Genomic DNA, 25,578 nt, shown 5'->3' with positions numbered 1-25,578 from the left:
TCAAAATTACCCAGATTATCAACTAGTCAAGTGCTTTATCAAGCACAGTGCCCCAAAGAAGTTTGTGCCTTTATTGGTGAGTAACATTTCAAGCATTTCAACCATTTGCCATAGCCATTGGATCACATAGTTCGTTAATCAAAGTCGATGCCAGTTTCGGTGTCAGTACAAGTTGGGTCATCTGGGAAAGTCCTTAGGGGTAGTAGGTGTTCAGGCCGAGGTCCATCAAAGTGCCATTGTGGCGCCTTTCTCGCAACTCCTGGGTGAAGAGGGCACGTCCCTGCAGCAGTATGAAGTCGATGAGCCTCCTGTTCGAGCTTTGACGCAGTGCATCCGGGTCTGATCGCTTGCGAAGGTAGTTAAAGCAGCATGTTCTGGAGGAGTCAAATGTATATCACTTGCGAAACCCCGGTTAGGGAACTCTTTGTACATGTTAGCTTACCGAAAGTGCTTTGTGCCACATGCGCTGGCACACTCCTTGCCACAAGTGTCGCACTTTATGGCCTGCGAACTGGGGCACATCAACCAAATGCCTTGACAACCCAAAGATTTAGTTACAAAACCTAACCAATGATTGCTCATAGTTGAAACTCACATAGCAAGATGATCTGGAAGTGAGCCAGCCAATGCATCGTTGTCTTAGTTATTGGTCGGCTGTCTGCTCAGAATGCTGTGCCACTCATATGATCCTCGCTTGGTGTCCTGTTTCGTATCCCTGAGAAAGCGCAAATGAAAGGACCGAGTTGCCGGCTCCTGACTTTATATACTCGTCGGCTGCAGGACAGCAGCCCACTTTGGGATGCTGGCATTCAAAGTGGTCAATGAAGCATGTGGCGGATGAATAGCCAGGAGGAGGACACAGTGGCATGTGAACACGGAGCGCATATTAAGTAAGAGCACACAGACAATTGCAGCTTGCGCAACAAGTTTATGGGGTTATTTTGGGGTTGTTTGGGGCGGGGGTCGTTTGGCAGCCGCAAATCAAAGCAGCTGGACACAGGATGTAAAACTTCTTAATCTCGCTGGCAAGTGGCAAGCTAAGCATATTAAAATTGTGAGCAAGAGTCTTCAAAGTGGCAGGAAGGAAGTGACTACTGATTTCCCTAGAATGAATACTGACGATATCGGGTATTGCGAATATACATAGTTTCTGCGGTTGTCAGCCTAATTATAATTCCTATTTCATCTTAATTTTTAGGTATGGCAAACTGAAGTAGTTTAGTCATCGCATTTAATTTTAATGCCGCTGGCGTATTTGTAAGGGCCTTTTTTTTTAAATTTAAGCCTACGATACTCGACATTCAAAATATTTTCCAAAGTGTGGCAACTGCACGTTTCCATGCCAGTGTGACCGCTTTTAGTATTTTTCAGTATTTTCGGCGGACGTAAGAGACTGCCCACTCTGCGATTGGAGAATTGAAAAAACGTAAACATTAACTTAACTCCAGCTCTAGTCATAAATAGCGATTGAATATGTGGGAGCCGCCACGATTGAGTGCATCTCTGCGCGCCAAGACGGAGCTGGAGGCCCGTAGCCGTCGCTTGAACGTCCTGCGGCAGGCGAGAACCACCTCTGCTGCGTCCACGACGACGAACAGCCAAAAGTGAGTAGCGATTTCACAACCTGTGAAATTTTGTTCAATTCCGCTCCTCTCCAGCAAGGAGGAGCAGACCATCGCGCGGCTACTGGCCCAGATGCCAACCGAAAAGCAGCCGGCCGCTAAGGTGCAGCTGCAGAAGCTGCGCAATCTGGTGCAGGAGTGTATGGGCTACGAGGAGCAGCCACAGGTGGTGGAGCACGCGGCGCTCTTCCTCTTCTGGCTGCTGCTGGATCAGCGGGTGCTCCTGGTGGCCACCACGCAGCGGCTGCACGGCATGTTCGGACAGACCTTCGATCGCAAGAAGAACCAAATCCACGACTGCGTCCAGGCCATCGGTGATATGCTGGAGGATCACGAAAGATCCGCGCTCAAGCGGTGGCGACAGACGCATCACAAGGCGAATGGAGTGGGTCTGCTGTGGGGCGCCCATATACATGTCAAGTGCACGCCCTCCGAGTGGATGGACATCAGCCTGCTGACGGATTTAGCGCCGGATGCGCTACTCAAAAACCGTACTGTCAACAAGTTCTCTATGAAGCACAAAACCAAGGCCGCTCCAGCGGCGTCCACGAGCTCGGAATCCGCCAAGTTGAGTCCGGAACTGCAGACTCTGCTTGAAATCTCCGAAAAGCTGGACGACGAGCACCTAATAAGCCGCGTGGGCGACATTCTCGGTTCCCAGCGCAGCAGCGAGGTGTTGCAGAATGAACTTATGGAAATTCTAGGATTTGATCACTTCGAATTGGTAGAAAAACTGCTCCAGGACCGGAACAAGATCGCTCGCCAATTAGATCAGTTCGCCACAAGATCCCGCCGCGTCATGGAGGTGAAACAGAAGCGCATCGAGACGGCTGCCAGTGGTGGAGCTGCAGAGCGGCGTCCCACCGTGGCCAGCGCCGTCGTAGTTCAGTCGGCCCAGGAGAAGCAGCTGGGCAAAATGCAGCGGAGGGAGGAGAAAAAACTGCAGCGCATCATGCGAAGCATTAAGGACGATGAGCTCGAGGATGATCCGAATTGTGCGGTTGCCGTTTCCGTTCAACAACTGCGCATGCAGCACCAGCGAAAGCTCTTGGAGGCCGCGCAGCGTGAGCCTCTGCTGTTCAGCACAAAGGCGGAGTTCAAACAGTCCAAACAGTACAACCAGCCCATCCACTATCCCTATGTGTTCGACAGCCAGCTGCTGGCGAAACAGCACGCTGGCTTTATAGGTGGCAGCAGAATCACTCTGCCCGATAACGCGCAGCGCATAGATAACAAGCAGTGGGAGGAGGTCAAGATCCCGGCGAGTGAGCCACCTCCGCTCTCTGTCGGCAACAAGCGCGTTCAAATCGAGGAATTGGACGACGTGGGTAGACTGGCCTTTGCCAACTGCAAGGAGCTGAATCGCATCCAGTCAGTGGTCTATCCGGTTGCCTATCACAGCAACGAAAATATGCTCGTGTGCGCGCCCACGGGAGCCGGAAAGACCAACGTGGCAATGCTTTCCATTGTGCACACCATCCGTTGCCACCTGGAACAGGGAATCATCAACCGCGACGAATTCAAGATCGTCTACATTGCGCCCATGAAGGCATTGGCCGCGGAAATGGTTGATAACTTTTCCAAGCGCCTGAAATCTTTACAAATCGTTGTGCGTGAACTGACGGGTGATATACAGCTGACCAAGGCGGAAATGGCTGCCACCCAGATACTAGTCACCACGCCGGAGAAATGGGATGTGGTAACCAGGAAGGGTAAGAATAATATTCTATTTTTTTGCAATATATGCCAACAATATTACATTCCAGGCAGCGGCGACGTGGGTTTGATAAGCCTGGTGGAGCTACTCATCATTGATGAAGTGCATCTATTGCACGGTGAGCGAGGTCCCGTTGTGGAGGCATTGGTGGCTCGCACCCTCCGCCTTGTTGAGTCCTCGCAGTCAATGATTCGCATCGTTGGCCTATCCGCAACCCTTCCAAATTACATCGATGTGGCTCACTTCCTGCGGGTGAATCCTATGAAGGGCCTGTTTTATTTCGACTCGCGCTTCCGACCTGTTCCACTGGACACCAATTTTGTGGGCATCAAGTCGGTGAAGCCGCTGCAGCAGATCGCTGATATGGACCAGTGCTGTTACCAAAAGTGCGTTGAGATGGTGCAGGAGGGTCATCAGATTATGGTCTTTGTCCATGCCCGGAACGCCACGGTGCGAACGGCGAACGTGATTCGCGAACTGGCCCAGCAGAACAATACCAGTGCCCTGTTCCTTCCCAAGGATTCCGCTGCTCACGGCCTTGCAACGCGTTCGATACAGAGAAGTCGGAACAAGCAACTGGTGGAGCTGTTCTCCAGCGGCTTGGCCATGCACCATGCGGGAATGCTTCGCGCCGATCGTCAGATGGTTGAGAAGTACTTCGTCGAAGGACACATCTCGGTGCTGGTCTGCACGGCCACGCTCGCCTGGGGTGTCAATCTGCCGGCTCACGCTGTCATTATCCGAGGCACAGATATATACGATGCCAAGCATGGTAGCTTTGTGGACCTGGGCATACTCGATGTGCTGCAGATCTTTGGACGCGCAGGTCGGCCACAGTTCGACAAGAGTGGAGTGGGTACCATCATCACCAGCTATGATAAGCTGAATCACTACCTGTCGCTGCTGACCAATCAATTCCCCATCGAGTCCAACTTCGTGAATTGTTTGGCCGACAATCTGAATGCGGAAATTGGTCTTGGCACGATTACCAATGTGGACGAAGCTATCGAGTGGCTCAGTTACACGTAAGTTGATACTGAACTTCATTAGATGGATCATTTTTAATGTTCTCCATTTTATACAGGTACTTGTTTGTGCGCATGAGAATAAATCCTCATGTGTACGGTATCGAGTATTCGGAGCTAGAGAAGGATCCCACGCTGGAAGCTCGCCGCCGAGCTCTCATCATGTCCGCAGCGATGAGTCTGGACAAGGCTCGGATGATGCGGTTTAACCAGCGCACCATGGACATGAACATCACTGACTTAGGTCGCACTGCATCTTATTTCTACATTAAGTACGACACTGTGGAAACTTTTAACGAGCTGATGAAGCCATTTATGACCCAGGCTGAGATTTTGGCCATGATTTCCCAAGCGCAGGAGTTTCAGCAACTCAAGGTTCGCGATGACGAGATGGAGGAATTGGACGAACTAAAAAGCGCCTATTGTAAGATAAAGCCATACGGAGGAAGTGAGAATGTGCACGGCAAGGTAACGATTGAAGTTATACCATTCTTCTGCCAAGCTTAATTTGGATTTGTTTTGCTAGGTGAACATTCTGATTCAGACATATCTTTCCAACGGCTACGTGAAGTCCTTTTCACTGAGCTCCGACATGTCATATATTACCACGAACATAGGAAGGATAAGCAGAGCGCTATTCTCCATTGTACTTCGGCAGAATAATGCAGTCCTGTCGGGAAACATGCTGCAGCTTTGCAAGATGTTTGAACGCCGCCAATGGGACTTTGATTGCCACCTAAGACAGTTCCCGGCCATTAACGCTGAGACCATCGACAAACTGGAACGACGCGGTCTGAGTGTCTATCGGCTGAGGGATATGGAGCATCGCGAGCTAAAGGAGTGGCTCCGCAGCAGTACCTACGCAGACCTGGTTATCCGGTCGGCGCACGAACTGCCCTTGTTGGAAGTGGAAGCCAGTCTGCAGCCTATTACTCGAACTGTGCTGCGTATCAAGGTGGACATTTGGCCCAGTTTCACATGGAACGACCGGGTTCATGGAAAGACGTGCCAAAGCTTCTGGCTATGGATTGAAGATCCAGAGTCGAACTACATTTACCACTCGGAGCTGTTTCAGGTCACCCGGAAGTTGGTGATGAGTGGCCAGTCGCAGCAGCTGGTAATGACCATACCTCTTAAGGAGCCACTGCCGCCACAATACTACATACGAGTGAGCAGCGATAACTGGCTGGGAAGTACTACATGCGTTCCATTATCATTTCAACATCTGGTGCTGCCGGAACACCACCCGCCACTAACGGAGCTTCTGCCCCTCCGCCCACTCCCAGTCAGCTGCCTCAAGAACGTTCTCTACGAATCCCTCTACAAATTCACGCACTTTAATCCCATTCAGACGCAGATCTTTCACTGCCTGTACCACACCGACAACAATGTGCTCTTAGGCGCTCCAACTGGCAGTGGTAAGACCATTGTGGCGGAGATAGCCATCTTCAGGGCACTTAACCAGAATCCCAAGTGCAAAGTGGTGTATATCGCTCCACTTAAAGCGTTGGTAAAAGAACGCATAGCGGATTGGGAGCAACGCTTCCAGCGCTCCTCTCTGGGTCTCAAGGTTGTTGAGCTAACGGGCGACGTCACTCCCGATATTCAGGCCATCCGAGAGTCTCAACTAATCGTTACCACGCCGGAGAAGTGGGACGGCATCAGTCGGTCTTGGCAGACCCGCGAATACGTACAGCACGTGTCCCTAATCGTCATCGATGAGATCCACCTGCTGGGTGAGGATCGAGGACCGGTCATCGAGGTGATTGTATCGCGAACAAACTTTATCAGTTCCCATACCGGTCGGGATATCCGAATCGTGGGATTGTCCACGGCACTGGCCAACGCTCAGGATCTGGCCAACTGGCTGGGCATCAAAAAGATGGGACTGTATAACTTCAAGCCCTCGGTGCGTCCAGTGCCTCTGCAGGTGCACATCAATGGCTTCCCAGGAAAGCACTACTGTCCTCGCATGGCAACAATGAACCGGCCCACGTTCCAGGCTATTCGCACCTACTCCCCCTGTGAGCCCACCATCGTCTTTGTGTCCTCGCGTCGGCAGACGCGTCTCACGGCGCTGGACCTGATTACCTTTGTGGCCGGCGAATCCAATCCCAAGCAGTTCCTCCACATGGCCGAAGACGAAATCGAGCTGATCTTGCAGAATATTCGTGAACAGAACCTTAAATTCTGCCTAGCTTTCGGCATTGGTCTACATCACGCCGGTTTGCAGGAACAGGATCGAAAGTGTGTTGAGGAGCTGTTCCTCAATAGGAAGATCCAGGTCCTGGTGGCCACAGCCACACTGGCGTGGGGCGTTAACTTGCCAGCTCATCTGGTGGTGATCAAAGGTACCGAATACTTTGACGGAAAGGTGAAGAAGTACGTGGACATGCCCATAACCGATGTGCTGCAGATGATGGGACGAGCCGGCCGGCCGCAGTTCGACAATGAAGGTGTGGCCGTTGTTCTGGTGCACGACGAAAAGAAGAATTTCTACAAAAAGTTCTTGTACGATCCATTCCCGGTAGAGTCCAGTCTGCTGGGAGTGCTACCGGAGCACATAAACGCTGAAATCGTTGCGGGAACTGTTCAGTCAAAGCAGGCCGCTCTGGATTATCTCACGTGGACGTACTTTTTCAGGAGATTACTCCGAAACCCGTCATATTACCAGCTGCAGGACATCGAACCGGAAAATGTAAATAAGTTTATGTCTAACCTGGTTGAGCGCGTGGTCTATGAACTTTCTGCCGCTGCCTGTCTGGTGGAGCGTGATGGATGTCTGGTGCCAACCTTTTTGGGACGAATAAGTTCCTATTACTACCTGTCGTACCGCACAATGCAGCATTTCCTGGAGGACTTGCAGCCGGGTATGAGCACCAAGAAAGTTCTTCTCGCCATCGCCGATTCCTACGAATTTGATCAGCTGCCTGTCCGGCACAACGAGGATAAGCACAATGAGCAGATGGCTGAAGTAAGCCGCTTTAGACCGCCGTCATCGTCTTGGGATTCTTCGTACACCAAGACTTTCCTGCTACTCCAGGCCCACTTTGCACGGCAGTCCCTTCCGAATTCGGATTACCTAACAGACACAAAGTCGGCCCTGGACAACGCCACTCGAGTGATGCAAGCCATGGTGGACTACACAGCGGAGCGGGGTTGGCTCTCAACCACTCTGGTTGTGCAGCAACTGATGCAGAGCGTCATTCAGGCCCGATGGTTCGACGGCAGTGAGTTCCTAACGTTGCCAGGAGTGAACGAGGACAATCTCGATGCCTTTTTGAACATACCACACGATGACTATGACTATTTAACGCTGCCCGTGCTGAAGGAGCTGTGCAAACAAGAGTACGAAGTACTGGCGAAGCCACTGCGAGATGCCTTCGAGGAGCACGAGATCGAACAGATGTATAAGGTACACTTCGTATTAACTTAATTGCTGAACGATATTCAAATGACACTTTAAACATTTCCAGGTAATCAAAGACTTGCCCGAGATAGCACTTCAAATATTCGTAGAGGGTCGGCATATGGAGAATGAGTATGCGAAGCGTCCGCTCTCACTTTCTCATGACACGAGGGGCGAATGGATGTCACTGCATGCCAATGAGGACTACGTTCTCATAGTAAACTTACAGCGGCTTAATGTCAGTGGACAGAGAAGAGGTGGTGGACAAAGCTACACGGTGCACTGCCCCAAGTATCCCAAGCCGAAGAATGAAGCGTGGTTCCTGACCCTGGGCTCCCAGGCCAACGACGAGCTCCTCGCCATGAAACGGGTATCCATTCGCGGACAGCGCTGCACCAACCGCATTTCGTTCCAGGCAACTCCGCGACTTGGACGTCTACAGCTCACGCTTTATTTAATGTCCGACTGCCTCCTGGGCTTTGACCAGCAGTACGACCTGCACTTCGAGATCATTGATGCAAAAGAAGCCTGATGGCCCTCCTAGAGATTAAATCTAACGTGTACCCTAGCATTCTGTAGAGTTGAGGCTTAACTTTTAGTTAATGAAGTTCATATGGCCTATGAACGTTTTCCACAATCACTGTTATCACCTAGAGTTTGTAGTAAAGCTGAACTTGCGTATTTATTGTGTGATCCTCCAAGACATGTATAACATTTTTATCATTAGTAACTTGCTTCGAGACGAAGCTCCTTTGTTAGCCAACCATGTAGAACCTACATGCATGAACCATTTTCTATGAATTTATGAAGTAACTATTTTTATTGTGTAAAGTTAATAAAATTTGTATTGAAAGCGCAGATATGTCTTTCAATTTAGCTACCAAAATGCAGTTCAATCTTCGACGTGATCACTTTAAAAATCCTATGTACATAGCCAAACCTATCGACACGTTAACTACATTTACTCTACATGGCACAGTGGCGCCAGCTGACGTTCACTTGTAAGATGAAGAAAGTTATTCATAGTGCGCGTCAAAAAGAAGTTGCATCAAGAGGCAGTAAAAAAAAAACTTTTATTAGTATTAATTGATTTATATATTTCTAAGTTTCTATTTCTAAGTTGGATGATGACAAAGTAAGCTAAAACAGTTGAGAATGCTAAAATATAAAAATAAAACAGTTAAACAGCTTTAAACCGGTTTAACTATATATGTGCATTGTAATAATTAGTTGTTAAGACCGAAATATGCGTTTTAAATATTCGCAATATTCCAGCCAGGAACGTTTTTCGCTGCGAAAATATGTAAACGACCCACCTCATCCGAATGTATTGTTACGTGCTGCGTCTTTTAATGGCGGGTTTTATCCGAGTCCTGCCCATTTCTGGACGCTCCTGCCCTCCTGCCCCACACATGGCGCTGAGGAATGAAAGCATATTCAAGTGATTAATGCAGATGGCCACCACATCGGGCAAATGCGGATCCGCTGGTCCCCGGGGAGTCCCCGACTAGGATAAGGAGCTGGCCTCCTCCCACAGCAGTCGAGTAATTAAACTTGATTAATTGTCTAGTCAGCATGAAGGTAAAAATCGGCGTAGGCAAGATAAACGAAACGGAAATGGAAATTAATTAATATGAGGCTAAGTAAAACAAAAAGAAATAATGAACAAGTTTACTTTGGCAATAAACAAAGGAACATTCAATGATCCCAATCGATGGGCTCGAGTGCCATGTTGGTTCCCCAATTCGCACAATACTCGTATCCAATTTAATTTCCACCTGCACACTTCTTACATTCCTCTGTGCAGTGCTCCACCTTCGAATCGCAATGTCGAAATTCCATAATCAGCAAACAAATAAATAAACAGCTGGAAAACTTTTCAAAAACTTTTGCACCTTGTGCACATAAAGGGTTTCATTTTGTCTTGGCACGCCAACTTCTCAGCCAAATCAGCGATTTCGCAAGGCGGAACTTATTAATTTGCATACGTATTTAGGTGCTAAATAAGACTTTCTAGGTCTTTAATGCAGATGAAGTTTTATTGCATTTATCCTAATAGAATTTAAGTTATGTATAATTCAAAGCCGCCAACTTTTGGAAATTATATTTTAACTTGCACAGCCCTGGTTCTTTCGCCCATTTCGTTTTTCCACACCACGCAAGATGTCAAAAGGATAAACATACAAGTGTTGGTAAATTACAAAATGATTGTTGACCAAATCTAGTCTGTTTGTCATTGAAGTAATTGCCAAACACATTCTAAAAACAACTTTTAACACTCGGAAGGGCAGCGCTTCTGTATAGTTAGAATTTTAAGTCAATTGGGATATCGTAATTATTCTCGAATTTTCTACGGCAAGTGTTTCCCATTCCGAGGAAAGCATAAGATGTCGGCGGTCATCAATACCTTTCCTTCTATCCATAGACCAAAATGACCAAGAAGGAGTCAACCGTCCCGACGCTGTGCTGGGGATACGCCGGGATACGTGGGATGTTCCAGACTGGAGGTCCAGTGGATCCGCCCCCTTCTCGCACTGAAGTGCGGGACAAGACGAACCTGATCCTGAACTATCTTCCGCAGGACATGACGGAGTCGGAGTTGCACCGCCTCTTCTCCAAGTACGGTGAGATCCGCAAGGCCAAGGTTATCCGCCACCGCGATACTGGAATAAGCTGCTGCTACGGATTCGTTGACTTCGTGTCGGAACGCCAGGCGGCAGCTGCCGTAAATAACTTGAATGGCTACGAGACTCGCGGCAAGCGACTGAAGGTGGCCTTTGCCCGACCTTCGGAATACGAAAACACCAACCTGTACGTGGCTAACCTGCCCACGTACATGGATGAGAAGAAGATACGAGAGCTCTTTGCCCCCTTCGGCAACATCTTGGATGTGACCTTGCTGCGCCACAGGTTCAACAATAAGTTCCGTGGCGTGGCCTTCTTGGATTTCGAGCTGGTCCGCGACGCCGAGGAGGCCAAGTACGGCATGGATCGGCACATGATCAAAGGCGCCTTCCGGCCCCTGAAGGTCAAGTTCGTGGAGCGCGCGAAAAGTGGCCCAACCTCCCACTATAGGCACAAGGGCAAATCTTCCACACCACCCTACAAGCGCCGCCAGAGGACGTACGATCATCATGGGTCCAAACGTTTTCGCGATACCGACTAATCCTTGTGCGTATTTTTGACAGAACTTGCTGATTAATTTGTTTCTTTTCGATTCAATTAAAAATAAATAAATACCTTATATACTATTTCCAAGGGAAACCTTCTTTAAAACCTCAGCCGAAGAACAAATTGTCATTGTGATTGTGCACCTTTGGCGTATACCCAACTTCCTTTAGGTAGTCCAGTCCAATTAATTTCGGTCTTAACGCATTTATTCGGTTATGCATTTGGCTCTGCTTTTGGCCTTACATAAATAATTCATTAAATTGCCGCAGGAGCTGGGCTTATCGTTCGCAAACAAGCCACTCCTACGGACATGAGATCCTCGGCTCCTAAAAAACATTAACAGCTTTATCAGTCGCCTGGTACCCTAGATTTAGCCAGGGGCCTCCAGTTGGCCAAAAAAGGTGCGTCCCATTCGGTTTCGGTTTTGATTTCGATTGCGGGATGCATGCAAAGGATTGGCGGTTCAAATAAATAATGAAAACAAAGGGCGCATAAATATTTGAAGATCGCAAACCGAGCGAACCGAAACGACTTACGAAAGTAGGTGGGAAACAAGTGAATTGAAAATTATTTCCAATTCGTTTGCTTTTCTCATTATAATTGAGGCGCAAAGTTGCCCCTGCATCGCGGAATCGGTATCTCCTCCTCCTCCGGTTCCCCAGCTGGTATCCCCGTCGACTGCTGCTCTTGTTTCAGCCTCCGGTTCCAGTTCAGATTTAACTTACAGATTTTGCTTTACAAGGACCCTTCCTGCACCAATGTGGCATGCACTTTTGACGGTCGCCGTTTAACTGGAGTTACATAAGCTCTGGGTTGCGTTTGGGCATAAAATATGGAGGATTTTGCCAATAATTACATAATATTAAACAAATTTTTGTATAGGGTTTTATAGGTTGTGTTGCTCTTTGCATATGTTGCATAATACCACGCTTAATACATAAAAATTGGAAGAAAAATCAGTAGTTTAAAGTTCAAGAAGTGAAAATCGTTCGCTTGATATAAAATAAAAACAGAATTTTATGAAAATGTGTTGCATGAATTCTAAAAATGAGAACAATTGAGTTCCAGCTTCATCTTGTGTTGGAAATGCAAATCAAATTTTCACATCCCTTTTGTTTACAGATTTCATTTCATTTTTCTTGGAACAGTTGAGTGCTTCCCTAGTTGCGTTAGGAAAAAAGGAGGAGACCTCCAAGAAAAAGGGCTGCAGCCTCTTGATAAGCAGATTATACGCTTTTCACCATTTTCATTCTTTTTCTTTACTTGGCGTTCTGGCTGCGAGTGTTTCGGGGTTTTCCTTTTGCCATCTCGCTTCGCGTATTGTTTTATTGACATTTGTGGCATATTGTTTTCAACAGAAGTTTTTATAAAATGTGTTATGTGTAAATTATTTTCCAGTCATAGGAAGGAGCTTTCAGTTCGCAGACTTTTCGGTGCAATTTTTGCCAGTCTTAAAGTATTTTGCTCCACAATTTTCCCGCAGTGATTCCGACTCATTTGTCTTGCTTTGTCCGCGAGCATTAGGAAAACAGACTGGCCACAAATTGTGGCCAGGGGAAGGAAAAGCGGCGGAGGCTAAAAAGCTTGTCAACCAAGACGCCCACAAGCGTCACGTCAGGATAATTAAGAAATTTTTCAGTTCCCGCCTCTGGACCCCACTTTAGTGGCCCTCATTGGGTCCTTCGGTGGTGCGACTTTCGCTATCGAAATAAATGGAAATTGATTGAATTCCATTAGGCCAGGAAGGGAAGCAGGCGAAATCGAACCAAGCCCAACCGAACTGGCGGCTGCCTTTCAAATTAGGCAAAAACTAATGAGCTATGCACATGACCATCGACAGCAGGCATTAAAAGTTGTCCAGCTTCCGAATATCATTTCCAGTGGGGGGAAGGACTTACTCCTCCCCAAGGAACACATTGAGTCATCAGCGTAATTCCGAGGGAGTTTCTTGGGCTTGGGGTTGAGTTTGACCGTTGCAGGTCCGGTAATGGATAGCCATTACAGGGTTCACTCGCCTGCAATGTGTAATCCATTGAGTTCTAGTAAATGAACCTGGGATATTGGATGTTCGTAGAGCAGCTGGCCAATGGATAAGGTTCTCCATTATCCTTACGTACTTGGCGATCGTGGCACCTGAGTACATTATGAACTTATACACCCGAAATGATAAAGTAGCTGCGTGGACCTCTGAGGGGTCATATATGTAATTCGTCGGAATCCGTGATGGGATTGTCAGTCAGTCAGGCAGTCCGTCACACCGTCAGTGGAATCAGTGCAACGCATGCGTGCCCCATTCATCATCGTCAGCGACACACACTCGACTCGACTCTAACTCAACATATTGTTGCAACATATTTTACGTGAGGGGTTACCGTAGTAGCTCCAACCCCCCATCAAATACCCCACCTCAGCCCTCAAATCGCTCCTGCTTGCGTGGGGATTTTTTCAATTTTTAGCGAAAATTACATCATCACTTATGCCGAATGAGATTTCCGTCCGCTCGCAGACTCGGTGAATTATTAAAAAATTTCTTTGTCAACAAATCACTTGGCTCTGTTGTGCGGGGCGCTTCACTAAATAAGGCGTAGGTCATACACACAGCACATGCGATTTACATTAGCCGCTCCCTTCCATCAAAAAATAAATATATACATGTGTATGTGTATGTCTGAACTGAAATTTAAAAACGTCGCAAAGAAATTTGTTAACGTTGGAGGGTTGTTTTGCCAGGCTTTGTGGCGGGGTGGTGCCCCCCGATGATGTATGACGGCAAAGGTGGAAAATCGTTTCCAAACATAATTCTGTTTGCCTGACACCTACAACAGTCACATAAATCTTGCAGCTCTTTAATGCTGATTCCGGCTGGGGAAGCTTAAAGTCCTCGTCCTTCGTCCTAATTTTTTTCTTTTTTTTTTTGGACCCAGCGCCTGTGGCAGTCGTTGACAAATTCAATAATTTTTCCCATTACAAAGGGAAACGCTGTTGGTTGGGTTTTCCTGGGCGGCTGAGGCTTGTTTTTGTCTGACGAAAGCGACCAAAATTGATTGACGCTGATTTGAGTGTGTGGGGGCAGGGGGAATCCCTGGCTAAATTTAATTTCGCCCCAAAGAAAAATCACACGAAATCGACACCTGCCGTGGCGCCGGAAAATAATCAAAATAAAATATGGATTTTTCTTTGTTCCACGCACCCGAAGGCGAATCGAGTTAGAGACGGTGAGTTGGCTAGATGGCGCGATGGTCCTTCGAGCCGAGTCTACCAATCTGCAATTTGTCTTGCCGGATGTGGGGGAGTGATTGTGATGGCAGTGCGTGAGCTCGTGAGTCTTCTAAGCCGCCCGGCAAACAAGCGGAAGTTTCCCCACGATGCGTTAATACTCGAAAATTTGCGATAAGACCAGGCCAACCCCCCCAACCACCCACAAGGAGATAATGCAGGAAAGCTGCTTTCCCGGCGGCTTTGGAGCTATTCAATGGGTAGGGTTAAAAGTTGGCTTATAATAACAATAAGTTCATTCGCAGGTTTATGCTTCAGTTGGTCCTGAGCCAGTACTAAGCTGAAAAGATTTAGGATTTGAGTGTCTATTTAAATATATTGGGAAACTTCCATCTAAGCTTATTGAATTAAACGTGATCTGACATTTTGACATCATCCTTGGCACTTTGGGAATTACTTTTTAGACTCTAATTATTGTTGTTTTGCAACTATATCAGGTATTAAGTTGTATCTTTAGGTGGGTTTTACTTCCCTATTCCTTTTCCGATCCATTATTTTCCTTTCTTATCGATATGAAGAAATTGCACTTGGTGGAACGGAGCACAAAGTTCGGGCCACAAATAACGCCAAAAGTTGCCGAGATAAGCGCGGAACATTGGCAGCCGAAAATAATTTGCCAAACGCGGAATGCGAAAAGTTGAGCGGAAAGGGAAGCCCAGACCAAAAATTGCAGACACATTACCGCGCTTCAATTTCAATAATGTGGAACACTCGAGTGTGAACACAAACGTGCTCCGAAAACTATTTCTAGGCGAAATAGTTGGCCAACACATCTGTTGGCATCTCCGGCAAAAGAAAGGCCAAAAATTGGTATTATTGAACAGCAATAAATTTGACTAGGAACACAGGAAGTGAATGTGGATGGGTTGGGCTGGGCTTGGGTATTGGGAATCCAATTGGTATGGGCATGGCAGGGGATTGGGCAAAACAAAAACCAACTTTCAGGCAAAAATGGGCAAAAGTTTTAATTACCCATAAAGATGTTGGTACACGAAACAAGAACTACTACAAGGGGGAAATCTGGAGCGGACGGGATGGAGTAGGATGACGATGGCATTGCCAAAGTGTTATGGCAAATGATTCGGTCTCGCCTCGTTGGAGAGCCTCAAAATGTAATCGACAGGAGCAGGCTGGCAGGTCCTGGAAAACGATTGCCTCGTAAAGATCATAACGCATTAAATTGGCCCACAAATTGGACTGCTCTACTCGCTGGACTGGCCCATTTTTCAGAAATCAATGGCCAATAAGTAGGCAACGGCCAAATCGTTTTCTGGTCAGTCAGCCGCCTCTTCTTCTGTTGTTGAGTAATCACAATTTGGCCAGCCACTGCCCGGCATCCCAACTGGCCAGCTCCTTTGCACTGTCATCCGTGGCCGGGATACACGCCCTCAAGATATCCTTGGCTGTTGTGTGTCGGGCTTTGAGAAGTTAAGAATTCAATTGACCACGAAATCAAGATTATTGTAAGAGCTCGAGAGCTGAAGTGGGAAAGTGGGAAGTGGGTGGGCGAGTGGCCTTCTCCATTCTCTCGCTGGGCCCCGGGTGGCGTTTTGAAGTTTATCCCTGGGTAGTCGGAAGTGCCGGTGGCTATCCGAAGTCCACCGACCACTGACCACTGACTAACTGTCTTAACGGCTCCGAGAAGTGGCCATTGAAGCCATCGAAGCCCTCGAAGTGCGGCGGCGGGGCGATGAGCTGGAAAGTGTCGGATAAATCCAATTTCGTTTGCACCATTCGACTTATTAAACTGTCAGTGGGGGATTCATTAGGTGTCAGGACAATTAGAGTCCAGAAAGAGTTGGAAGCGAGATGATTAACTGGGCACTAGAAACGTGGATAGTATGTGAGGTTGGTATCTAAATCTTAGATGCCATTATTAACAGAAATTGTGATAAATTGCGCCTTATTAAATTTCAAATAAATCTTAATTTATTAAGCTCACAAATGTAGATAAAGTGATTCTAACGCCGAAGAAATACAGATATATCTTCAATTTAAATTAAATTATTGCGCAAACATGTGCTATATTGCTAGTTTCCAATCAAATAGAAATCTAGTTGCTATTGAAGCGAAATGATTACTTAATTCCCGCTTTAATGGCTACCGTCCAGTTGATTCCCAGGCCAATGAAATATCTATTTACACTTTCAATCATATTTCACTCGACAGTTTGCTCAGTTTCCGAAAACATTATGTCTGCCAGCACTCAATTAGCAGGCAGTTGGAGACCATCGACCAGAACCAGGACGTTGTCCGAGCCCACAACTCCGTCCAATTGGGCGATGTCCAAGTCCAGTTTTGGTTAATTGAAAGCAAACAAAACAAAACGCAGCGGAAATGCTGCTCAAACACGCTAGACGATGCCAGCGAAAGTGGCAATCGGTGGCAGCCAACCCCTAAATATTATTTATGCCCTCCCATATATTGACCATTCCCATTCATTTCGAGGCTTTTAACGCCTGGAACGGGCCATGTTTGCCCACTTTTGCCTGGGTGCGCCCACTGACAATATTTATTAACTCGTGACCAGTTTTTGGTGGGCCGAGCATTTAACATTCGCCGGCCGCTGATTGTTGGTGTCGCCTTGCACGGAAATTAGTGAAATTGTATCGTCCTCGGCTCAGTCCGGTCGCCTCGAGGTTGTAACTTAATTAAGTCGCAGTCGATCTGGGCGGGGCAGCAGCTGCTCCTTTTGGGCCAGGAGTCGAGCAATTGACACAGTGACACCAAGAAGCCACCAACCATCCTGCGGTCCACATAGCCGTGGCGGGTCAGAGTGCTTGCATAACTCATCTTGGAAGTTTAGGTTTTGGGAATTATGAATATTAAGTGAAAGGATTTTTTAGGCCAAATGCATTATATTTAGTCAATGAACTTGCAATGTAATAACTAAAATGAAATATATATACTGATGATAATTTGCATATAATTAATGTGTCTGCATATATATTTCTTGTTCATGCTATCAATTGTAAGGGTATTCAATATTCCACGTTGTCTGCCCTTCGTTTGGCATTAATTTTTTGTGTACTACGGCCCTTTCATGTTAAGGTAGCATAATTTTCGGGCATTTAACCTGGCCAACCCGGAAGCATTTGGCTTAAATGTCTGGTCATTTGTAAATAGTTCGTGTCGCAGCCGCAGACGCAACACTTGACGGAAATGGCCAAGAAATGAGCCCCCCGTTTGCCAACCGCACGAAAAATGTCACGACTTTCCCCGTTCCAGAGTTGTGAGTTACCTGGGGTGTGTTTTCCCATCCCGTTCACTTGGCCAGAAATTAGCACAACATTAAATAACACGATTTTGCCGCCGTGATAAGCGAGTCTCGCATATTTGTTTGCGTTGACCTGCCCTGTGACATGAGTTATGATCTTGTAATAATTGGGAAGGGGCGCTGCCCATTATACGTATAGTATACGCTTTAATGGGCTGAGCGGATGAGTTATGTCTTAGTTGGCCATAGTTTGGACTAATTAGGTTAACGTTGTGTGGAGGAGAGTCCCGTTTCAAGCCTACTTGCAACTTAAAAGTTGTAGGGAAGTTCTTAAAATGGAAGCATTCCATGATGAATTCCATTCCTTTTGCTATGCCCATCAATCGTTATATTTTAATTTATCTTAATATTATTTGCTTAGATTGAACCCTATTATAAACCTATTACGGCCTGTATCTCCAAAGCACTTACATAAAAGTATTCCTCAATTAGCCAGACTCCCACTCATTTGACCTAGGGAAACCTAACTTCTTTTCGGCCAAATGCCGGGCATTTGTTCCCACATCCAGGACAGTCAGTCAGTCTGTTTGCCTTTGGGAGGCCAAGGAGTCCGAGGAGCAGCGGTCGTTCATTTCACGGCCCGGATCATCAATAACTCATGCCAGGCCAATTTGTATACTTTGGACAGTTTTGTGTGCGGCGCTCCCTTCTTGACTTTTGGCCAGCAGTGGAGCAATGGAGCAATGAGCGTTGAATAGGCTCACTCGCCGAGACTGAAGCCACATTTCAAAAACAGTTTCCAGGGCATAAATCACTGGGATTGGGAGGTTGGTGCTCCAGGAGTCCGAGGAGTTCGAGGAGTCGAAGTGGAAACGGAAACAGTTCGATTTGCCAGCTTCAAAAGTTTTCCCAGTTCCCTTCGACGCTGTCTTCATTTCGATGGAAGTGTTTTTTTTTTCCGGCCAGTCTTGGTTCTTTATCATAGGGCAAATTGATTTTTTGTTTTGGCCCAGTCCAGAAATAACGATAAATTGAGCAGATGTCACCGAGCGAGAAGAGAAGCCGAAACTACCGAACTGAGTTGAGTTATAGTTGTGTCTGATGTGTGGCTTTCAGTTACCTGCTCCGGAAGTTGGCCTCTGGTGGTCCTCTGGTTTTTGGGCGGCTTGGCATATCGTCGCCTAATTTGTGGAAAATTGAGATTTATGGCCAGCAGTTCGATTCGCCTAGCGCTTAAAGTTGCCTACCAAATTAAAGAGTTGAGCAGATCCCAGTTAATTATAATTAATGACCGGCTAATGACTGCTTTCGCTCCTCGCTGGCGAATCAATGTCACACATCAGCACTTTTCAGCAGCTCGGAAAAGTTGCAAATTTATCGAAATTTTCCGCAAAGCAGAAAGCAATCAATACCCGATATGTTTTCTCTAAATACGTTTAAATCCTAACATATTGCTGCTCAAAAAAGGAGAACAAACATGACGACAATTTCACGCTACAAATGTTTCGATTAAAAATTTCCCTTTTTTTGCCAATGTCGTTATGGGGTTGCCAATACTCGTAAAGCAACCACACCCCATCCACGTCACTCCACCCCGCCCAGCTCATATGTGCAAAATAAGAGTAACTGGGAAAACATAGTACGAAGGATGCCGTGGCGAAAGGATCCTGCAACAGGGAATCCCCGCCAGCCACTCTTGCAGCGCCGGACTCCATTTGATATTTGCTGAAGCACGACAATGAATAATAACTACATGGAATGCATATGCTGGCAAAAAAGGACGAGCACGAGGAAATCCAAAGGGGTGGGCAGAAGTTGGCTTTCATTTTAAGGTCTTTCCTTTACTTAGCATTTGATATATTTTTCGAATCCTTTCGATATGCGGCTGATTGAGGGGTGAGATTTGAGAAGGCATACAAATTCATTTTGTAGTGAATATACTACCACTTTACCTCCACTTAGCAAAGGCATACTCATAATACAAACAAATTAGACAGAATTAAGATGCTTTTTTTTTACATGTGCCACATCAAATCTTCTCTGCCGCACGGTAATTACTTAAAACAGTCTGCACAAAAATTGCAATAAAACTTTGCCAAATATTTCGTATCGGGGACAAAGTGGCCCCAGAATTTCAGTTTGCCGTTCCTGTATTTATTTGCCATTTGCCAGAGACCTGTTTCATATTTATCAAAGTCTGTGGCAAATAATTTTATTAACTTTTGCGCAAAACTTCAGCGATGCAATGGCCATGGAGTGGGGCAAAAGGGCAGGTGAGGGTCAGACAGAGTGCGAACTGTTCGCGAAAAGTTGCAGTAGGTACAGTTTCGACGGAGGAGTCGAGCAGCCAAAGGGGCTGGGAGGACGAGATTGGGACACAGGAGCTGGGACAAGTTTGCAATACTGGCGCAACTCTATCTGGAGCGCATATTTTATTATTATCCTTTCGCACAAATAAATATACTTTTGCGCAAATTACAAAAGAGCGCAACTAACTGGTGACTTTAAGTTGGAAAGGCAACTATATCTATGACCGTTTCCCCTGTCACTCCCCGCACTTGCCACCCGGCGCCTTTCTGGGCTGTGCGACAAAAAAGTTTCGTCCAGATCTAATCAAAAATTCACTTAAAAAGTTTGCACTGCCAGGACGAGGCTGAATGACTTCAAGTGCAACCTTGCCGTTGGTCGGGCATTGTTGCAGCTCCTTTGTTGCGTTTCGCAGGACTCGAGGATGTGGGATGGCGGCGGCAGGACTTCCACGGCCGGCACTTAATGAAATCTTCCTGGCCCAGGTCCTTTTGCCCAGCCGGAGGAGTGTTGGAGTAAATAAAGGCAGCACGCTGGGCACAGCCTGAAAAAAAAACCAGCGAGGTGGGCGAGGATCAAGACTTTTTCCTCTATGATAACTACAAATAGCTCCTGAAATAGTTATGAATTTTCTGAAATCTTTATTAAGTTGATGAGTATCACAATGTGGCCACAAATCCAGACACCTTGAGATTGCTTCCGTTAAGACCGACTTATCAATCCATGTTGGCCAAATGGAGCACTCAACAGAGCTTAAGTCAAATCCCCAGCCACAACAAGGACACCATTTTGAATACAGTGCTGGAATCCTTGAATGCAAATTGCTGCACAATCAACGGCAATCGACAACAATGCAGCCGCTTGAAAATCATTTAAAAAATCCCTTAAACTTCGCTGCCACGCGGAGTGACACAAATGAAGTGTCAATTTTAATATCCCGAATGCAAAAATAAACCAGCAAATTGAGCAGCCGGCGGAGGAGGAGTCTGCCAATCTCCTGGGCACAACAATAACCCACCAGCCCCGCCCCATTTTCATTCGGTATTCCTGCTTTTCCGGCACAAATTGCATAAAAAATTTCGCGCACACTTAAAAAATTTTCAAGTGCAGTGCCAAAGTCACTGGCTGAAGGTGAAGGTGGGTGGGTGGATGGATGGTGGTCGTCTGGCTGGATTTTCCTTCATTTTCCTTCGCATTCGTCCTTTTGCTCCTTTTAAATTTGCACAAAATTGCAAATAACTTGCAATCAAGGTGCAAGAAGTACGCAAAAGGGCTGGGGTTGGGAATGGGGTTCCAGTGACTTTGGAGTCACAACAAAATGGCGAAGCTCGAGAGTTGAGTTGGGTTTCATTTTGCCGGGAACGTCTGGGAATCAATTTAAGTTAACTCGAGTCTATTGTTTCATCGCCGTTTGGTCCGCTTTAAGTCCGCTCTCCACCGCACCCCCTAGGCCCACCAATCTCCTCCAGAGTCCTCAGCTTTTGTCGTCAACTAAGGAATTTTTATGAGCTGCCTTGCCGGCGTCCTTCTGTCCTTCGGCTTTCCGTCCCGCCAACTTTAGACCCGAGACTCCCGCTTGTTAATATTTCACCTAGATTGATACAGCAAAAAACCAGCGGAGGGATATATACACACATACACATACATATATATGAATATATATATATGTAGAGGATGGATCAGGGATCGGGACATCCCGCCAAGTGGCTTCGTCGTGGGCACAAAGCAGCTAGGAATTTCATTATATGCACCCCGGGCCAAAGGACAAAGACATGTTTTTAATAGTTTCGCATGTTTGTGCAGCAGGGTTTGTTTTTTTTTTGGCCCCTCCTTGGAGGATTCTGCATGATCCCCCCTTCCCGTTTTAGTTTCCCCTTTCAGTTCCGATTGTGTGCAGTATGCGCAAAGTTGGTCAGATTTTTGTGCTTGCACTTTGAATAGTTGCATTTTTGAGCAGTTCGTGGTGCAGAGCATAAATTGTGAGTCTGTCAGTAGTTAGTCGTAATGAGTTAGGGAATTCTTAAAGATACATCCCCGCAAGCGGTGGATTATGACAGATACAGATTTACAACGAATCCCCTAGCCAAAAACAATCCCATTAACTTATTTCCTTAGCCATTATTAGGAATTCTACTCGTCTCTAGCCCGAAAGTAGGCTGCAAAATTATGAACGTTTTGATTAGGATTTCAAAACTGGTTTCTCTTTTTTAAAAAACTATTCAACCATTGAACTCTGGGAGGAGAACCTTACTCATAAACCCAGAACCCAGGGCGTAACTCAATCGAAATGGAAACCTTGTTGCACATCTATTAAGAGCAAATGTCAAATTTAATTGGAACACGTACGCTGGGGTTCACTTGTTGGCTCCGTTTAACCCTTCCACCGATCATCCACCACATTAACTTTCGTTTTTGGCCAGCTATCCCCGACTTCTGTTCCCTTTCATCCACTGTGTGTTTTGTGGGCGTGGCCGGGCGTCTGGAGAGTCTGCGGATACTTTTGCAGCGTCATCGCATGATTACGTCGATTTTGGGACCCAGTAATCATCTGGTGCACGAACACATATGTACACCCCAATCTCAGCTTCCGCATCCCATTACCCAGACGAACTCGACTAGACCAGGAGCAGAGGCAGAAGCAGAAGCAGGAGGTGGAGCAGGAGTGGCAGGAGCGGATTGGGTGCTCAGACCGGACACAATTATCGTGGGCCAAAAGGGCTTTCAATTTCACTTGGTTAGCTGCAAGTAAACAGCTTTGCGGCCCCACGACTTCAGCTGGCTTTGGGTGGCGCTCAAGTCGAGCATGCAACCATCGCAAGCGGCACGCAAACGCATCAAATCAATGAAAGTGCCCGGCTATCGATGGCTCTCCAGGACTCCCGACTCCGGCTCATTTGACCACGGTTTGCACTTCATTGGTTCGTCCGAGAACGGAGGCAATCGGAAGCCAAATAGCACAGAGAAAAAAATCTTCAATTACTTAAGATTGTGTGAATCATTTTCATATTAACTGTGGACTGAATAAATATTATTATTTAATCTTGTTATAAATAAAATCAAACTTAAAAGTGAGTTTTTAAACGTTTCAGAATTGAGTATTACTTCTCTCAGTGATGCCAACAATGGATCGATCTCGATTTAAGGCGTTTTCCATTCACTTTATTTTCCACCGGTTGAATTGGGTTTATGAAAATGAAAATTGCCAAGAAAATAGAGCAAGCAACAACATTTTTCTGCTCCAGCTCAGTTCATATTTTTCGGCATTTTCTCTTTGAATTTCGGGCTTCGTAATTGCAACTTGTATGAGTTTACTAGGCCAAAAGGCCCTCGATGCACACTTTCAATCGGAAAGTGCATAGAACTATAAGCTCATTTAATCGGAATACAAATCGCTTATCAGCCCAAAGAGAAGATTCGAAAACAGCTAAGAGAATAGAAAGCAAGCCCATAAGTCAGAGGGAAATGATAGGAGAAAAATAGCTTACCACTTACCACTGGTATGATTAACAATATTTTAAATTACAAGTACGCTTTTAATTATCACATAATTAGCTTGCGTTGACCAGAAAGATAGCAGTTCTCGGCAATCACATTTTAATGACACCAAATAAAACACACGTCGTTGAAAACAAAAAAGATTGATAAGAGTTTGTACTGATAGTAGTAGCGAAAAGTTAAATATTCACTATGTAAATAGTAAAGTCTAAGCTAAAAATGGACTTCGCAGGCTAAAGCCCCAGAGCACTGCAATGGTGGTCATTAGAATAGCCATAGGAGCTAGACCACCGGATCCATTGCATTCGTCCGGCGATTGCATCTCCCACGCGATCTGGTTGCCCATGCCGTACGACTCAGCAAGGCTCTTCGCCGTGTCGATCGTATCCTGGCTGACCTCACGTTGCCGGGTGAAGAGCTTGAACAGTGGAACTGGCGATATGCTTCCGAATCCGCAGACAAAGGCGATGTTTTCGTAGTCCGTGATCATTAATTTGTAGGTCACAGTGACTGTGTCGTAATCGAGTTTGAAGATGCCGCCTTGCGTATAGTTGTTCCAGGGGAACTCAACGGACTCCTCGGTGAACTGCCACCCATTGTTGACGGTGCTGATGAAGTTCAAGTCCAACGAGAGGCTGTCCTTCTCGACCTCAGCGGGCACAGAGACATTCAGGCATTGCAGTACCTGGACATTGGGTACTCTAGCAGCCTCGTACCAGTAACCGGAGAGCTACAAGGTAATAGTATGTTTCAGTAAATATACTTTAAGTTATAGCAACCCCGGGAAAATTCGATATTCCCAGGGAAATGATTCAAACTTCTTAACTCACTCGCGTCAGGTTTAAGTTGAAACTAATATTTTCATTCCGGCAGTTGAGTGCCTCCGGCAAAACGGGCATTCTCATCCGAATCGCTCTGACCTCCAGTGGAATTCCACAGCAGCAGAGGAACATCAAAATCGGGTACAAATATTTCTGAGCCTCCATTTCGATCCGTTCGCGGTGCCGATTTTCAGACAACTAAACGACCTGCAAATTCCTCACAAGGTTTTGCTGCTCCAGTGACGTGCTTATCAGTGGTGACGATTTATTAATGAATACATATGCGCAAATATGTATTGAATTTTCAATATGCGGTGACTCACTGTAATATCACCGATAAAGCTTACAGCTTATCTACAGTTTCACGTGCACTTATATAGGCTGATATCCTGTTTTCTTGGAACTCTATTGTAACTACGGTAGTTGTATATTATACAAGTATTTACTTATAGGTATATGTATTTTGTGTGGATAATATGTATGATAATGGATGATGATGGCTAAAAGTTTGGTAAGGCTATTTTCCTTTTAGTTGTAGTTGCTTGCGCAAGTGGATAAGCCACAAAGTATCAAACCCACTAGGGCTGCCAAAGGTGCCTGGCCACTGGGTTCCCTGCACTCTTCCACGGATTGCTTCTCCCACTAGATCAGGGAGCTATAACCAATATCCTCGACATGCGTGTTGATCAGCTCGAATATCTCCTCGCTGACCTCGCGGTCTCGAGTGAAGAGCTTGAAGATGGGTATCACAGAGGTGGTCCCGTAACCACAGACAACGGCTATGGAAACGTATTCGGTGGTCACCAGCTTGTAAGACACCTCACTAGCATCGGGATGAAAGATGCCGTATTGGGTGGAGTTGTTCCAAGGAAAGCTCACGGCATCCCTGCTGTGGGACCAACTGTTATTAAGTATGGTGACGTAGCTCAAATCCAGCGTAAGATTATCAGCATTGACTGTCGAGGGAATCGAGACATTCAGGCACTCCATTCCCGGGACAATGGGCACTCGGAGTGCCTCATACCAGGTGCCGGCTAACTAAAAAAAAATCAAGGATAATTATCAGACAGGAGTTTTCAGTGCTGGAATCTAGTTTATATCCTAGGACCTTTCTTACATGTGTTAAGTTGAACTTAAATCCAACATCGTCCTCCTGACATTTAAAATCCTGCAAATTTTCCGGCAGCCTGGGTAATGTAATTGCTTCAATTCCGCAGATACAAAATGCGAGTAAAAGCGATCGGATAAATATTTGATCCTTCATTTCGAACCGTTTGCTTCGTTAAATTAAAGACAACTAAATGCCGACTCAATTCATCTGACTCCTTTTATTCTGCTGTGAAGTGCTGTTAACCATCGTTGCTCACTTGAAATTCTTTTAAGTTTTGTTTTTATGGACTTCACGCGTTCCCCATCTTAAATCAATAATAGCAAAAAGTGATTACAGATTTCTAGATTCCTCAATAGGTCAGGCTGGAAACCTATGCTATTGGCTTTATGATTTGATATGCAGATTAA

At 46.2% G+C, this 25,578-nt stretch overlaps 5 protein-coding genes across 5 annotated transcripts; 2 read left to right on the top strand and 3 right to left on the bottom strand.

Moving 5' to 3' along the window:
- Positions 1 to 48: 48 nt before the first annotated feature.
- On the bottom strand, positions 49 to 740 carry LOC6606240 (trissin). The gene is made up of 3 exons (XM_032721912.1): positions 596 to 740; positions 443 to 533; positions 49 to 374 (listed from the first exon to the last, which is right to left on the bottom strand). Exons 1-3 carry the CDS (start codon positions 630 to 632, stop codon positions 194 to 196), a joined length of 309 nt encoding a protein of 102 aa, XP_032577803.1. The 5' UTR covers positions 633 to 740; the 3' UTR covers positions 49 to 193.
- A 653-nt stretch (positions 741 to 1,393) lies between these two features.
- On the top strand, positions 1,394 to 8,631 carry LOC6621107 (activating signal cointegrator 1 complex subunit 3). Its single transcript, XM_032721909.1, has 6 exons — positions 1,394 to 1,604; positions 1,659 to 3,334; positions 3,389 to 4,364; positions 4,424 to 4,832; positions 4,891 to 7,779; positions 7,841 to 8,631. The coding sequence occupies exons 1-6, from the start codon at positions 1,474 to 1,476 to the stop codon at positions 8,303 to 8,305; spliced, it is 6,546 nt and encodes a 2,181-aa protein (XP_032577800.1). The 5' UTR covers positions 1,394 to 1,473; the 3' UTR covers positions 8,306 to 8,631.
- A 1,378-nt stretch (positions 8,632 to 10,009) lies between these two features.
- LOC6606238 (ELAV-like protein 1-B) lies at positions 10,010 to 11,007 on the top strand. The gene has a single exon (XM_002031010.2). It carries the CDS (start codon positions 10,205 to 10,207, stop codon positions 10,937 to 10,939), a length of 735 nt encoding a protein of 244 aa, XP_002031046.1. The 5' UTR covers positions 10,010 to 10,204; the 3' UTR covers positions 10,940 to 11,007.
- Positions 11,008 to 23,321: 12,314 nt separating this feature from the next.
- Positions 23,322 to 24,253, bottom strand: LOC6621306. The gene is made up of 2 exons (XM_002045443.2): positions 24,070 to 24,253; positions 23,322 to 23,969 (listed from the first exon to the last, which is right to left on the bottom strand). Exons 1-2 carry the CDS (start codon positions 24,223 to 24,225, stop codon positions 23,448 to 23,450), a joined length of 678 nt encoding a protein of 225 aa, XP_002045479.2. The 5' UTR covers positions 24,226 to 24,253; the 3' UTR covers positions 23,322 to 23,447.
- A 52-nt stretch (positions 24,254 to 24,305) lies between these two features.
- LOC6606236 lies at positions 24,306 to 25,357 on the bottom strand. Its single transcript, XM_032722504.1, has 2 exons — positions 25,178 to 25,357; positions 24,306 to 25,098 (listed from the first exon to the last, which is right to left on the bottom strand). The coding sequence occupies exons 1-2, from the start codon at positions 25,322 to 25,324 to the stop codon at positions 24,703 to 24,705; spliced, it is 543 nt and encodes a 180-aa protein (XP_032578395.1). The 5' UTR covers positions 25,325 to 25,357; the 3' UTR covers positions 24,306 to 24,702.
- Positions 25,358 to 25,578: the final 221 nt, after the last annotated feature.

The sequence above is a fragment of the Drosophila sechellia genome, chromosome 3R (genome assembly GCF_004382195.2).
Source record: "Drosophila sechellia strain sech25 chromosome 3R, ASM438219v1, whole genome shotgun sequence".
Classification (NCBI taxonomy): domain Eukaryota; kingdom Metazoa; phylum Arthropoda; class Insecta; order Diptera; family Drosophilidae; genus Drosophila; species Drosophila sechellia.
Note: the sequence above shows the minus strand (reverse complement) of the source record. Positions and strands in the feature narration are given on the sequence as shown.

Coding starts and splice junctions, on each gene's coding strand:
- LOC6606240 (XM_032721912.1), bottom strand. CDS start 632: ATGCATTGGCTGGCTCACTTCCAGATCATCTTGCTAT. Junction 534..595: donor CTTCCAGATCATCTTGCTAT/GTGAGTTTCAAC, acceptor TGGGTTGTCAAG/GCATTTGGTTGATGTGCCCC. Junction 375..442: donor TGTGGCACAAAGCACTTTCG/GTAAGCTAACAT, acceptor TGACTCCTCCAG/AACATGCTGCTTTAACTACC.
- LOC6621306 (XM_002045443.2), bottom strand. CDS start 24,225: ATGGAGGCTCAGAAATATTTGTACCCGATTTTGATGTTCCTCTGCTGC. Junction 23,970..24,069: donor TCAACTTAAACCTGACGCGA/GTGAGTTAAGAA, acceptor ATTACCTTGTAG/CTCTCCGGTTACTGGTACGA.
- LOC6606238 (XM_002031010.2), top strand. CDS start 10,205: ATGACCAAGAAGGAGTCAACCGTCCCGACGCTGTGCTGGGGATACGCC.
- LOC6606236 (XM_032722504.1), bottom strand. CDS start 25,324: ATGAAGGATCAAATATTTATCCGATCGCTTTTACTCGCATTTTGTATC. Junction 25,099..25,177: donor TTAAGTTCAACTTAACACAT/GTAAGAAAGGTC, acceptor ATTTTTTTTTAG/TTAGCCGGCACCTGGTATGA.
- LOC6621107 (XM_032721909.1), top strand. CDS start 1,474: ATGTGGGAGCCGCCACGATTGAGTGCATCTCTGCGCGCCAAGACGGAG. Junction 4,365..4,423: donor ATCGAGTGGCTCAGTTACAC/GTAAGTTGATAC, acceptor CATTTTATACAG/GTACTTGTTTGTGCGCATGA. Junction 4,833..4,890: donor GTGAGAATGTGCACGGCAAG/GTAACGATTGAA, acceptor TTGTTTTGCTAG/GTGAACATTCTGATTCAGAC.